We start from the raw sequence: 14,876 nt of genomic DNA on the forward strand, positions 1-14,876 counted from the left end.
AGTCCCCGTGTGCACACTCGCCACAGGTGCATGCGGTATGCTCGAGGTACGCGGCAAGAGGTGACGAATCAACGTCGAGTCCTAGGAAAAAAGCTGTGAGATTCTTTCTCTCCCAAGAGAAGGCGAACAAGCTGTCTTTCGCTGCATTCCTGCGCGGCAGGTTCTCCCCAGCCCCCCGCGAGGGCTGAGGTCGGGGGATGACTCCCGCAGGTCGAGATCGCGCAAGACGGTTCCTCGAAGTCACCCATCCACAGCCGGACCTTTGCATGCCACGCTCCACGAGAGCAAAAGAAAAGATGAAAAGGGTGTGGTCCACCTGCGAAGGAGCGCCCCGAACGCCGACAGCCTTGCTTCTCCTGTTTTGCTCGTGCGCGCTTGCATGCGCCTCTGCCGACGCGCTTGGTCACTTGCGTGTGTGTTTGCCTCAAGGATTTACAATCGACGTGCCCGACGATCGCCCCTGAGGCACTCTCCCAGCCCCAAAGGCAAAACGCTTTACCTTTCAAAAACACTACGTTGCCTGTTGGTGAGTTTTTGGTGGCAGGGTTTATCCGGCGGGTGCGGAACGGCTGAATATTGCGCGCATCCAGCAAAGTTGCATGCTTTTTTTTAGGGTAAAAGCTGCCACGTGTGGAGTTGAAGTGGGTCTCATATTGGGCAGTACGGCCAATCGATTCTCTCTCCGCTATCCCTCGGGACCGTCAAGAATCCTTCGGAGCCCCGTGCTGTGCTTCCACACCCTCGTTTCTCAAATCCGGCCGGTAGGAAGAGCCGCGAGCTTCGTAGAGTCCCCATTCCTTTCCGTGCGTAAACACTCCCGCGTTCTTTTTCTGGCAAATCGTCTACCAAAAGCCCTTTCTTCGTCGGACGCGTGGCCGGGATGCCTCATCAGTCCGGCGCCTCCTGCCAAAGCTGCTTCGGTTTCGCTTATCAGGGGACTCTCGCGTTGCGCCTGTCCTGTTTGCATCGACGGGAAGACATGTGTACAGTGCATTCCAAGTGCTTAACGACTGATGCCGATACGTGCTAAAGACTCGCTGTCCTAACGTGTGCGTCTTTCGTGCGGAAATTTATGCTCATGCGGCGCCGCGCGTCCGCATGGCAACGCCTGCATGACCATACCGCAGCTTCTTGTTAGAACAAGTACCCCGTTGCTAGCCGCCTCCGCTCTCGCCTCTTTTGCACAGCTCCTCTTCTACAGTCCCGGAGGTGGACTTGGCATAGGTTTTGACTGGAGGGCTCTACGGCTTTCGCTCGCGCCGACCTCCGGCCGTTCAGCTGGGTGTCTGGGGGTCAGTACCTTTGTTGATCCGGCCATTTTGGAGGCGAGCGCTTCCCCAACGACGCATTGACGGCGTCGACATCGACAAGCAGAACCCAGCAGAGGAACGAGCAGGACCGGCGTCTCCGGCACTTTCTTTCTCGGCGATGTGATGTCGGAATGGACGTGACGATACCTTGGTACGCGGGGAAGTCGCACCCAGTGATAGTCGGTTAGCACATGTGTGCAAACGAATGCGGATTGACCGTTTTTCGGAACAAGGCCTGTCTGGTGTCGAGGCCCACAGCAGGCGCTTCTGTAGAGCAAAGGCAGAGGGACACCGTCGTCCCCTAAGGGAGGGTCTTTCCTCGAACTTTTTCGGCTAAAGGAAACGGTGACATACTTTTAGGTCTTCCCCGCGCAGACGGGTGCACGCATTCCTAACAACCCTCTGGATTCTCATCCTGTCTCTCGCGTGCCTTGCGCGATGCCGTGACATGCCCGGAATCCGTGCCTTCGGACACAAGTCCAGAACAGATCTCCGGACGCCCACGAAACGAGGGCACCGCGCGTCCCGTCCCTTTTTCCGAGGGAGACCACTCACTTCCTTCTGTTAGGTTCCGGTCGTGCTCCCGTCCAGGTGGCAACGATGGCTTCTGCGGACCGCGAAACGCGCGAGCGGTCCCCACATTCCTCGGCATGTCGCCTTCATCATGGACGGCAACCGACGCTTTGCACGCAGAAACAAGGGATCGTCCGTTCTGGAAGGCCACCGCGCTGGCGCCCGTACGCTCTCTCTTGTAAGTCTGAGGCACCGAGCTCTCGATCGAGCCTAGCCGCGCGGCTGCCGGCCTCTCGCCAGAATCGGAGTTGTCTCAGGCCTCCAACTTAGGATAGCGAAGGCGCCCTTCCACGTCGGCGTTCGTTCCCGTCTTTTTTCCACGTCTTTCGTGGTTGGGTCCGCCGCACGAGCGGCTGAAGCGTATGAATCCTCTCCGGTTTTCTCGTCGGACGCGTCTCGCTAAAAATCGCTGGATCCTCATACCCAGAAAAACGGGGTTATGGGTCTCCAGCGGGTGTGAGTGGGCAGCGTACGTGCTCGCTAAGAGATATGCATCGTATTGATTTGTTTTTGTCTCCTTCGCGCCGCGCGCAGATGTGCGAGAGCTGCTTAGAGCTGGGGATTCAGTTTGTAACGGTGTACGCCTTCGCGTTGGGTAATTTCCACCGAGACCCCGCGGAGGTCACTGGCCTTCTGAACTTGGCGGAAGAGAAGTTCGCAGACAAAGGGTGGATCGAGTAAGTTCAAGGTCCCACGGAAAATGATGCGCTCGCCCCCCACGTCGCACCGTGGAGCCGACTGAAAAAGTGGCTGCGGTCGAGCTTCAGGTTGCAGCGGTTCCGTTCCATTGCCGTACCCGTTTGGTCGTCCACGGGTCCTGGTACAGTCGGGCACTCTTCCTCCAGGCCAGCCTGAGTTTTCGCGAAAGCCGTGGTACCAACGCGAGTGAAGGAGAACTTCCGTTGTGTACGGCTTGAGCCTCGCGATAACGGCAACTGTTGCCTTCGTCGCTCGCCCCCTTGTGTGCAGTCTTGTTTAGGTACAAGTGTGTGGACGCCTCACTCCGGAAATGAGGATTCCATTAAGAGCCACACGCTGCCTTTAAACCGGATCGGCCCTTTCCCCTGCTTCAGCTAGTCACCTCGGGCTGCCGTAAAAATAGGCAGTTCATTCCGTGTCTTAATGACCGTCGCTCTGTTGTCTCGTCCCGCGGACGCAGTGTCCCTGTTGCAGGTCTTCTCTGCTGCATCAGACGACGCAGGCGAGTGCCCGGACTGTAGTAAAAATGGCTTCGGCTGTCTGAGGCCATTCCACCATTTGTTTTGAGTGTGGAGGTGTTGTGTTGCTCCGTTCTTCCCCAGTGGATTTTTCAAGCGGTTGGGCATCCGCCTGCGTTTCCTCGGAGACTTCTCCTACCTGCCTGATCGTCTGAGGACAGCTCTAGCAACTGCTGTGCAGGAAACGTCGGAGGCGTGCGCAGACCCGAACGGTCTGGGCTGTCGACTTCTTGTGACTGTCTGTGTGGCGTATGGGTCAAGAAGGGAAATCGCGCGGGCCCTTGCCGGCGAGGTTTCTCTGCTGCAAGACGCTCCACTTAACCACCGCCGTCAGTTGCCTGCGGCGACCTGGCCATCTGATTCGGCTTCTTCCGGTATCGAACGACAGCAAACAACCGACACTGACGGCTCTGGCGCAGCTTCTGTCGACAGTGAGTCCTCACGGCGCTTACCAAACACCTTCGCAATCCGAATTGCGGTATATCCGTAGCGATTCTGCAACGCTGTAGATGTACCGCCTGGTGCTCTATGCACCATTCATATTCTGTCTTTCCCGATGTATCTGTTCACAGCATGCTTCAATTGCTCGGTTGCGAGAAGCGTAGCTGGCTGCGTGACTCCTCGTAGAACAGCAATCATAAGCGTAGTCTCAAGAGTACAACTCTGAAGTAACAGGGCACATACCGAGCCGGGGTTTGGTACCTCTGCGATGCTTCACTATTCGCTTCATCTGTATGCCTGTAAATTTGAAGTCGCCACTGGTTCTGGTCGAACGACACGGGTCCCGTCTGTTCGCGGAGCAGGCTTGTTCCGTTATTGTCGAGGACGTAACCCATGTGTTCCTGTTTTAGTTTGCTCAATAATGTGGATCCCCTTGTTCGATTTTTGTTGTCAGCATGTACATCACTTAATGACAGTGATGGAATCGGCCAGCACGGAAGCCTTCCGGATAGCTTGCCATGCATTCCCTGCTGCGACGCAGTCCTGGAAGCACACCTGTCTCCTAGTGGAGCGTGCACCACGTGGCACTCAACTCGGTAAGTCGGCCAGAAAAGACGATCCTGCCTAGGCTGGCATTCCTCTGGCGAGTTCTCGAAGCAGCTGCTGGTGGCTTTGTCGCATGATCCGTTAGCCGCCTGTTCCGGTTGGAATGAGACTTTCATCAGAAATAGTGGCACCGCGGAGATGCGTTACCTTCTCTCGGGCGTTCCTTTTTAAAGTGGAATAGAGTTTGTCTGTCACTCGCCAACGGACCGCACTGCCATCATGGCTGGTACCACCTATTTCAGGAAAATTTATCTGAATCATCAAGCACATACTCCTGCTCGATTTAAACGTCCCAGACATATTGCTTCCCGTGGTTCAAAACCTTGGGCAGCTAAGCAGCCGCCGGAAGCGAAGGGTTTCAACTGGTTCCACTGCGTCCTGGTTGACTCTGTCCCTGTGCTGCGAATCGCAGAAAGCGGGGCCATCAGCTGTGGACTGCTCTTCAGATCGAAAACGTCCCTCCACCTGATTTGCTCCTTCGCACTTCGGGTGAGCGGCGTCTCTCCGACTTCCTTCTCTATGAAGTAAGCAAAGTAGACGGTGGCTTCAACGCCGATTGCCTCTTGCGTTTTTCTATAGCACCGCCTTGTCATGCTGCAGCGGATATCCAGCCTTAATGATTACCACCAGCTTGTCAAGGACTGTGTGAGGAGGAGATCTCACAGTCCGCTCCCGCAAAGTCGTGTACTGGTAGAGGCCAGTCAAGTCCTCCCACCACCAGCCAAAGATTTTGACTCCGAAGCTCCATGATGTCTGTCAGGCTTCGATGTCGCTGTGCCGTACAAGGTGCCTACTTCTGAGAACCGGCTATATCAGTGTGTCTTGAGCAATATGCTCTGCCAAATGCTTCAAAGTGTCAGAAGATTAATGGTTTCTGTGGTTAATCCGATTGCCTCCCATCGCCGGACACCGAAGGAGTTTTCAATGTTACCATGTTGGCCTGTTCGTCAGATAGCTGTAGAATATGTAGGCTCTGCGTTCCGAAAGGAAGATGCTTTTCACGAGTTCATAATACAGGGCTATTTCCTTAGACTCGGGGGGTGCGATGGGCGTTATTAGTATCTGCGCGTCATCTGCGTTTCTTCCTTCGCTTTTTCCAATCCTTTTGCGCTTATATGACGCTTCAGTGACGCATGTTTGTGGCGATTGTTCTTTCCTGCAGACTTCGGAAACTACCGCGTTTCACTTTCTGAACATCCTGTGGCCGGACCTGTCTTCCCTGCATTTGCTCGCCACAGTGATCCATTTTCAGCTACAGAACCTTGTAAAACATTACTGCAGCTGGGTTCGCCGCTGCTGGTTCTTTTAATACCAGTGTCAGCTTCTTCCGCCGTCCAGCGGAGGTCGATACGCAGTACCGGCGATTTCCAGGTTTTTAATTGTCAATGAGCAGGATGATACATAGCAATGGACCGCTTCAATCGGTGTCCTCTCTTAGTCGTGCTCCATCACCGCACTGTGTGCAGCTCCTCACAACAGTCCGGAGCCAGGTGCTGTCACTCGATATCCGGCGGCATGATGGAATGATCTTTTTTTTAAGGTATAGGGGAACTTTCATTAGAGGTTGCAACTTTCTGCAGTTGACTCAGGATCACTTGACTCGCAAAACCCACCTACTGAAACAGATTGTCCTTTTTTGTTAAACGCTGCGTACTGTCCTGCATTCGTTGCAATCATCCTGGATGCCTTTGCTGAGAGAATATACTCAGTAGAACACTTGTCTGATTGTAGTGCTTTATAGAGGTGGCACGAACCGAATTGTATGCAGGCGAAGCAGATCTGATGTCCGAGGTGAAACAAGACGACAGACTATGCCCCTCGGCCTTTAAAACTCTCGACCGTATTAATTACTATAGGCAAGCTAACAGGTATGTAGCGCTGCATGTTATTCCCCGCGATTCGTAAATGTACGTGTAAATATATGATACCACGCCCTCACCCTGTTTAGCCACAGACACGTTGTCACGGAGAGCGTGTCAGGCGTAATTTCCGTTCGTCGCCGCAATTACGTACATACGTGGGCACATTAGTAGTTTGTTCAATGCAAGATGTCCATGCACAGCAGTTCACGCCCAGCTTTTGCCGAGCTTGGCAACGCCTTCGGGCACCGTCAGAGGTGTTTCCCAATCACATTCCGTTGCTTACCCCAACACACGCCATGAAACACTTCCAGCCTAAAATACTGTACCCCACCATCCCTTGTTAACCGCCGCCATATCAGCTGGCGAATGCATCAGTCAATATTGCACCATTTCTCTTAGGGTACACTGCAATGAATCCCCCTACAAAAATGACTCTAACGGTGCAGCCTGTCAGGAACGGACACGCCTTAGTTCATCTCATTTCATAGATATCGGTACATCCGGCAAGGGAGAACTTCAGAATCCGAAACATGACACTTCCGTGTCGAATCTAGCTCAGCTTTAAAATTTTGATAAAAATTTTCACGTTCACCAGCACCCTCAACGCCAGACTGCATTTTACCCCTCGTACACATCTGGTCACAACTGACAGCGATTGCTCCGCACCTGAACAGAGTCAAGACTATAACTATATCCTGCTTCCGCTTCATTGCAGGCGCTTCGCTATTCTATCGAATGTCAGAGGCACTTTCCCTCAGCTCGGCCGGTCGTTATGACAGTCTTTGGCAGCCGCAGAGATGGCATCCGCTGCCTCTTTGTCGTGGTCTTTTATGACACAGCCCCACTAATATAAACTCGACAACATGGTGGCGACCACATGAGCACTGAGAGCATGGTTGGTATAGGAGAGGACTCCCCGCAATGCAGCAAAACGTCTCCAATTAGAGACCGAAAGGCGCAACAGGTGGACAGCCACTTTTACGAAGGTTTCTAAAGTGCCAGGTAGATTCCACGTCGTCACAGGACAGAAGGGAAGCGTTCCTCGACATGAATTGACAGACTCGAAGAAAGATGGTGGATCCCGATGTGCCTGCCACCAGTAAGTGAACGTGAGGGTCTGCAAATTTTGGTATTTGACGGTAACTCGATTGGGTCCTCCCCTTTTTAATACGTGAGACGTTTAATCTTGTGCTGCCTGCACAGGTGCCGGCCGTTTTTTGGAAGACGAAGACGTCTAATAGGGCCAGTTTTGCCACGAACACACTGCTTTACAAGTGGAATGCCTACTACCCTCGATCCACACAGTGTTGCACCAACACCCCCGCGTGACCGTACGACATTCAGCTCAGAAAGAAGGCCACTTCTCCCCTTACACGCACTCCATTATGTTCCGTCACCGCGCAAAAAACGGATCACTGTAAAATAGGTATCACGGAAACTTTTGGCATCTCATTTCTTCATCCGCTTCTCTGCAGTCGGAGATAACGGTGCTCATGAATTGTTGTTCTCAGGTTCCACTATAAGGAGCCGCCGTTACGGCGATGGCCTCCTTGGGTTTCTGTTTCAACAACTGCGCATACGAAGAAGCCTGGACAAAGAAAGCTATGGCACTATAGCGAGAAACGCACAGTTTTTTATCACATTCCAAACTACAGTTGAAAATGGCATTAGCGCAACTTAATGGTGGAACGGTTGCGCCAAATAGCCCAAATCGTCTAGTGGGTGCTTTCGTGATGTAGAGGGACTTCAATCAAGACCTCCACACGCGCGATGAATACATGCGTAGAGTGCCATATGAGAATTCACGGTAGCTGTGTGTACCGCGAGGCAGCACGCAGCTCCGGCACGGAACTCAACCGGATAGGCTTTTGATGTGAAGCTACGGATCTCGCTCCCCCAGAATCAGGCTTCAACCAAAGCCCCCCTCTCACTACTCTTTTTACCTGCGACCCAAGGATCAGTCTTTTGAAGAAACCATTCTCACCCGAAACACATTGGGGACACCAACAGCGGACTCGACTCCGGACCCACACGGCCATTCTTAATCGTTCTCTCAATGCCACAAGACACTTGACGGCTAGCTCGGAGTCTGCCAAACCGACTCAGTTCAAGTGACGCGCACATGACCTAGAGCGGTCCGCGACCGTCTCCAACCTCATCTCCCTGGAGGACGGATGTCGCTACGGTGCATTACTAATATCAGAGGCTTCCACCCTCTCGTAGGTACTATTTCCTAAGGCTACAATGTATATCCCGCCCTCCCAGGTACTCTCGTATGCAAGATAGTTGTTTTGAGACCTTTTTTGAGTGTATTGAGACTCCTGACACGGAGGCACACCCGTGGCGCGCTGACACTTTCACTGAGGACGATATGATACCAACAATGCCTGCGTGTCTGTAACCGGTTTCCTACCTTCGACAGAGTCTTGTAGAGAGGCAAAGCAGCCGTTCCGGGGAAATTCTAGACGTAAGGTCTATGTTGCTCCACACTTTTTTTCACCCCAGATCATGAACAGTCTCGCTGAATAAATACCTCTGTGATTCAACAGGGAACATTAGTCAGGCCGAAGCTTGACCCGAGTTGGACCCGGATGTAATAAGTGTTTGCGAAAGTCGTATTTCTATGTGTCTCGGTCAGCAATCTGATGGAACCTGACCGGGGCCTTCCGCTGCAACCACTAAATATCAACGGAACTCCATGATAGCCGAATCTCCTGCTACCACGTCTACAGTTCTGCTTTTCCTCTGTCTGTCAAACGCATTCTCCAATCGCAGCAATTGCAGACTTTGCGAAACAGCAAGAAGAGTGTATCAAACAAGCGCGCGGATAAACCGCGTACTTCCCTGGAGTAACTATTCTCGAAAAGTGAGCGTACAGTACACCATCATGACGGTAGCTGACATTCAGTTTGCTAGCAGTCGCCATGCAGGCACCTCGTGGAGTCAGCGTTACCACAAAAATCACAGGATCACTTTATGAAACAGAATGACAAAGAAAACACCACAACGTAGATCCGCTAATCAAGTGAAGTCCCGGGCACCTAGCATGTGGATGGTGTTGTATCCGGTGGTCTGCCAGAGACCCGATGTATCACTTATTGTGTGGCCTAACTGGGCTTGAGGTCATGTGCGTCGCAGAGTTTGGTGTCAACTGGAATCCAGCTACCAGGGGCATTAACAGAAACAGAGAATGTGGTCCTGGTGAATGAAACACCTTCTGGTTTCCAGTCAGGGACCACGAAAGACCGCAGAGTAGACCGAATACAAAAAGTCTTATTTTAGGTCCGGCATTGTCGGACTAGATTGAAACTCTGGTTCAAGTTCTGCCATACATACCACCGATCTGCAACGCTCTCTTGGGTGAGTAGAGGTCTGACTTAGCTGGATGTGCATGCGTCCATGTGTATGTTACCGCTACCATGATTATGAACGGGTGTTCGCTCGTTTCGCCATCACCCAGCCCACAAGAAAATGATTCATCGAGCTCTTAGCTGGCGTTTGCCGCACCAGATAACGGACATTTTGCGAATGGATGGCTTCAATGAATCTCGTAAGGCTTGTGCGTCAGCCGTGCTGATCGGACACGATATTAATGACAGATTCCATAGCGGAAACAACAAGTTGCAAGTTGTCTTCGGTTGCTGTATTGCTGGCTTTTGTAAATCTATTAAAGTAGCAAAACTGCACTCACACCAGTTTGTACCTCACAGTGCTTCGTTCGATTCTGGTGACAACGGCGGTTTCCGCGCGCACCAGCGTCCAGAAATACAAGACGTATTTGAAGGAAACTGGACCGTTCCCCAAATGTCGAAAGGATTATGGTCATAGCTCCTTTGCTCTGCTGAGTTAGTATCGACACATACGCTGACTACTCAGTGACGAAACGCCCTTGGCATTTTTCACAACTTCGTCTTGTTGCACTACGCCTACAGGTGTGCCAGTCTGCTGTACTACCGTAGATACATCCGGATACCACTCCTGCATAATGAAGCAAATACCGGAGGTGAAACAGCCTCTACCTGACGCCGCGAGGGACTCATTTTGTCAAATGAGCTTGCATGCCATGAGCCGTGGCAGCCGAGTAATGCGGCAAGGTGTGACGTTTTTGCGCGGACCTCTCCTCGTGCGACAAAGCACTTTCTGGCACTTACACAGTGATTCCAGCGAAGAACGTATTGCGTTGTGGGATGTGTAAAAACCCTTCGCCGAGCTGAAGCGGAAAGGAGCATTTCACTGCAGGCAATTAATCGTTTGAGACCAAAGATGAAGTAAGGTTGACTGCCGGAGGGGCGTCCCTGATAAAAGGTCGCACAGCGAAGAATGAGCATCAAATGAAGCCTTGACTAACGCTTATGATACGGGACATTGCAGATATTGTTCTGCCAGATACATGTTGCCGAGCAGGTGTTGATATCGCGGCGCGCACATTGGCTCGAGATGAGGAAAAAGCTTGACCTAATGTCCGCAAAAATGGGGGCGGCATATACGCCACTTACAGTATTGAGGTGCGCCGGCGGCACTTTTTCTCGGGGTAAAATTTCAATCGGAAGACGCTTTGCGGTAAGGTCTTTTCACCTCTGAATGAAGTGAGCATTCGTGGCTCACGTAGTTTCACCCTGTTGACACGAGCACAGCACCATGCGGCCATCGGCTCAAGTACTCCATTCTACACGACAATGGGGTTTCATGGTTCCATTGGCAGCACGATGCTTCCATCGAGATGAGACGGAAGTCTTGTTGAGTCAGCTCATCATCTATTCTTCGAAGAATTCTGGACTGCTGGTTATGAGTCTCGTATATCCAGTGCTCCTACTAAGTAACGCAGAGTGCCCGTAAAAGAGAGGGCGCAACCCCGTCTCCTTCTTGCCGCGCTTCGAGTAGCGACACAAATGGTTTTGCTGGTCGGCCAGGACCTGCTAAGCCTCCAAGGGAGGAATCGGTCCTGAGCGCAGGGTCTCTGGACTCAGAAAGTGACACTACATCCACACGGAGCGCTTACAAGCCGCCGGAGCAAAATCAACGCTGGAAAAAAAGCATTGGGTAGAGGCGCTGCTGAGCAACAAGACTGGCCAACGGTCTCAAGACAGCGACCTGGAATGCAGCGACAAGATTGTGGACGTGTCGAGACGATTTGGGCACGCTAGCGAAATTCAGCCAGTCACGATAAGACAAACTGACATCCATTCCGTTGTTTTTACTGAATACGGAAGGAGGCAGGGATGCCACCAGTCGTGGCACAGTCGACTCCAATGGTTCGCGGAGTCGGCGTCTCGTGGCCCGTTAGGAAACCGCCTGGTGCGAGAGTCCAGAGACATGTGAGTCAGTTACAGCCCAACAACCCTCACGCAGATTGGTTGCCAGGCCGAGCTGCTCGCCAAAGTAAGGTCGCCCGAACCCGAATGTCCTGGCCTTGCATCCGTCTTTATCGGTTTCCGTCCTGCGTGGAGCTGCGGTAACAGCTCCGCCCTAGAAGACGGCGGGCCTTGATATTGTAGCCGAGTCAAGCCGCTCGGTAGCTTTTTATTCACGATGAGGCTGCCACAGTCTTGTGGTGCTGCTACGATACAGATGCGAGAACTGTAAGTCTGCTGGAGTGCGCGTAAGCTTCCGTGGTTGCTGCGCGCAGGATCGTCTCTCAACTGCCCAAAAGCATGCGTGGAGAAGGGCGGAAACGCCGGCTCTTTATGAGAAAGAACGCTTCTCTGTAAGCCAACCAGCTTCGCTCTTCTGCATGTAACTGCGGCAATTTCTGGAAAAATGAGCGACGGCGAGGCGGCGGCGAATTTACCGTGCAATCGCCTGCTGTGGGGATACAGATTCTCTCCTTCGTGGCGAAGTGGAATGGCGCCTTCGCAGCCTTCCTCTAACTAGCCAGTCTCTCTCTTCCGCGCGTTTGCGGTTTCTGCGACGAACGGACGCCTGAGCTTCGACGTGGCGGTGGTCTTTGTCGTGACGTCTGAGTGGCGCGTAATGTCGGAACTGGGTAAACGAGATAACGACTGATGCCTCGCCGGCGTCAAGAAGCTGCGAGTCCATGAAATGACTAGGAAATCAGAACCACACTTTACTAGTCGTCGCCGCCGCCTTTCGGGGTAGGAGAGTAGAATCTCAGCGTTCGAGAGCGTATCTAGAGAACGAATACTGGCACCAGTCGTCTCGTTCGCCTGGAGGTAGGTCTCGGACTAGACTAGCGAATCTCACCGACGTGAGAGATGATCACAGTGGTGCGGCTGCCCACCGAGCGGACTTCTGAACCGTCGGGCGCCAGGCGTCGTTGGGCCATGTGGTATCCGAGTCGAAATTGCAGCTGACGCTCGAAGAACCCGGGCAGCGTACTACCAGCTTGCTTGGATGGCGAAGATCCGCCAGCGCTTTTTCGCCTGCTCCGCGACATCTTGCGGAGGTCGGCCCGGCCGCATGGCACAGGGAGGAACAGTCTCTGTCTGTGAACGGAGCGACGGCGGCTGTTTTCGCTCCGTGGCCACCCTACGTGGTCGAAACAAGAGATCTCAACTGGCGCCGAGAGAACAACGCCGGTCTTCGTCTCATTTATTTTACCAGAAGCTAGAGTCACAGTATCGCTGCTTCGGCCGACACGTACGTACGAGCAGAAGCAACTCGTGCAGTCGCAGATCGCGGCAAGCGCTGAACGTCAGAGCCGCAAAGTTTTAAAACCACGTATCCTTCAAATACCGGGTTGGAGCTAGATCCTACAAAAGTTCTTCGAAAACTGTGACAGGCCGATCGCACGAGAAAACGAAATTTGTTTGCCAGCCTGCCGTTCCAGGCTGTACCTTCCTGATCACAACTACTTACCAGTGCAATCGACGAGGAGGTAGCACTAGAGGCGGCAGTCGAACACTCGGCGCCTTCTCCACAGCAGTTGTATTATCGTTTAAGGTCAGCTGTTCGCGCGATGCTGGAAGTTCGCTCAGGTCAAGCGGATACGGCTGCCGTTTTGACGTCAAATTCCCTGGTAGCCGGCCTGCTTAGGAGGTGACACGGAATTATACGCATATTTGCGCCGTCAAGCTTATCGCGCAAGAAAACGAGAAGCACAGCAGGATGAAACGTGGTGCGTCACGAGCTCGTGTCCATGTCCGCACGTCATGGCAGCTCTCTCACAGGCTTTGCACAAATCGTATCGGAACTGTTTTCATGCGATTACAGGGTGAAGCCCTCAGTGCCACCGACAAGCAATACGGCAGCACAAGATGAGACAGCGTCCAATGACGAGGGCTTTGTTCGTGACGGGCTCGTGGGCGAGCCCGTTTTCACGACCGAGAGATGATAGGCAGTTGTCGGACGATTTACGCTTCTATGGCTTCTATCGCAATAACGCAACCGGTACACTGGCGCTACTTTGGAACAATCCGTCGAGGTCCAGCCACGGCAAAGTGACACCAGCAGGCCGCCAAACAGAGCGGTTGAGCTTGCACTCCTGGCGCGCGCAGAAAACTGGAGGGCTACTCGTAACATCGACGATGTTCACCTGTGCATTCAGGATATGTGTCTTTATACTTCAGCATCTCTCGGCGGTTTACCGAGCCGTAGATGACCGCGGGACGGACGTCAGAAGGCATAGTCTTCTGGACAGGAGCCCGAAGCAGCTCCAATACGCGGCAAAGCTTTCGAAACAGTAAGTCCTTTGATGACGTCGCTTAGCGAATACCTGACTCAACCGATCATGGTTGTCAATACTTGCAGCAGGTATCGGGTGAGGCGAAGCACATACAAGTACGCTCTCTCTGCCGGAAAGTTGCGGAACTGCCGCTCCGGTTGTTTAGTCAGATCCTTCTGCCACCATCGACGACCGCGTGTGGGCGTGGGCAGGATCCATGGGATGAAGGTCCGATTGAGCTTAGGCTGAGCGCCTTTCTAGCTTCAACCTGCCACCTGGCGTAGATGTGCGTAGACATATGCAGATCTTCCTCTAATTGGGCTTCCAAGACTCGAAAAGCGAAAGTCGCCGAGATGTCTCCAACGGGAATGGGACTTTTTTCATTGGATATGCGTTGGCGCTGCAGCCCACTCGGATACCATTCCTAGAACTCCAGAACCAGCGTAGCTGCTCGCCATGGAAGGTTAGCGATATCATTAGACGGAATCACATAGAATGCTGTGTGTATAGTTTTTTTAATTTTCGAAACACCGTGGCATTTCTCGTATGCTGGATTAGGGTTTTTAGTCACGCGTCACAGAGAAGCTGTCAGACAGTTGACAGCGAAAGGATATCCGTCGTACGTCGTGGCAGCCGGCCAGATGTTGCAGACCGTCGGATTAGAATATCATGGGTGAGATTTTGTCTGCCGGCCCTATAAAATATTGATCTCGTCGCGCCCTGAGCGCTGCTCTGTAAGCGAGCCCGCATGCTGAGTGGACTGTGTTTTCGTACCCCCTAGCCGTAGCGGGAACCCGCCATGGCAGACATATTCTAATTGCGAAAATCGCTACTCATCTGTTCAGCTGTGTCTTGCGACTGCGGGGTCCTTGCTCGAGCAGGTTTTGACGAATGGTCAAGATGCGGCAACAGACGGTGGCGCTGTGGTGGCTCCGTTGCACTCGTCTACCCGCAGCGAAACGCTCGCCGTGGGCTCTGAAGCGGCCGAATCAACGACCCCCTACCTGGGCTTGCCCATTGCTCAGCTCGTAGTTATGAAACCAAGGGCACAACTTGTGGAGGACCAATCTCAAAAGGACTAGCCATCTGACCGTATGATGGCATCCTAAGAGACTTCAGCACCAACAGCAATTTAAGATACGCTCCGACATATATTGTGCATAATGAATATACCAACGCTACCATATTCTGGAGCAGAGTCAGCTGCAGATGTGGCTCAACCGACTTCGAAGGGTAGCAGTCCCAT

The 14,876-nt window shown here is 52.8% G+C and overlaps 1 protein-coding gene across 1 annotated transcript; it reads left to right on the forward strand.

The window, feature by feature from the left end:
- Positions 1-2,417: 2,417 nt before the first annotated feature.
- NCLIV_059180 (GF20994, related) lies at positions 2,418-4,764 on the forward strand (the record flags this gene model as incomplete). Its single annotated transcript, XM_003885472.1, has 5 exons — positions 2,418-2,560; positions 3,185-3,531; positions 4,083-4,137; positions 4,560-4,636; positions 4,727-4,764. The coding sequence occupies 5 exons, from the start codon at positions 2,418-2,420 to the stop codon at positions 4,762-4,764; spliced, it is 660 nt and encodes a 219-aa protein (XP_003885521.1).
- Between the last annotated feature and the right edge of the window lie 10,112 nt (positions 4,765-14,876).

This window comes from Neospora caninum, chromosome XI (genome assembly GCF_000208865.1).
Source record: "Neospora caninum Liverpool complete genome, chromosome XI".
Taxonomy (NCBI): Eukaryota; Apicomplexa; class Conoidasida; order Eucoccidiorida; family Sarcocystidae; genus Neospora; species Neospora caninum.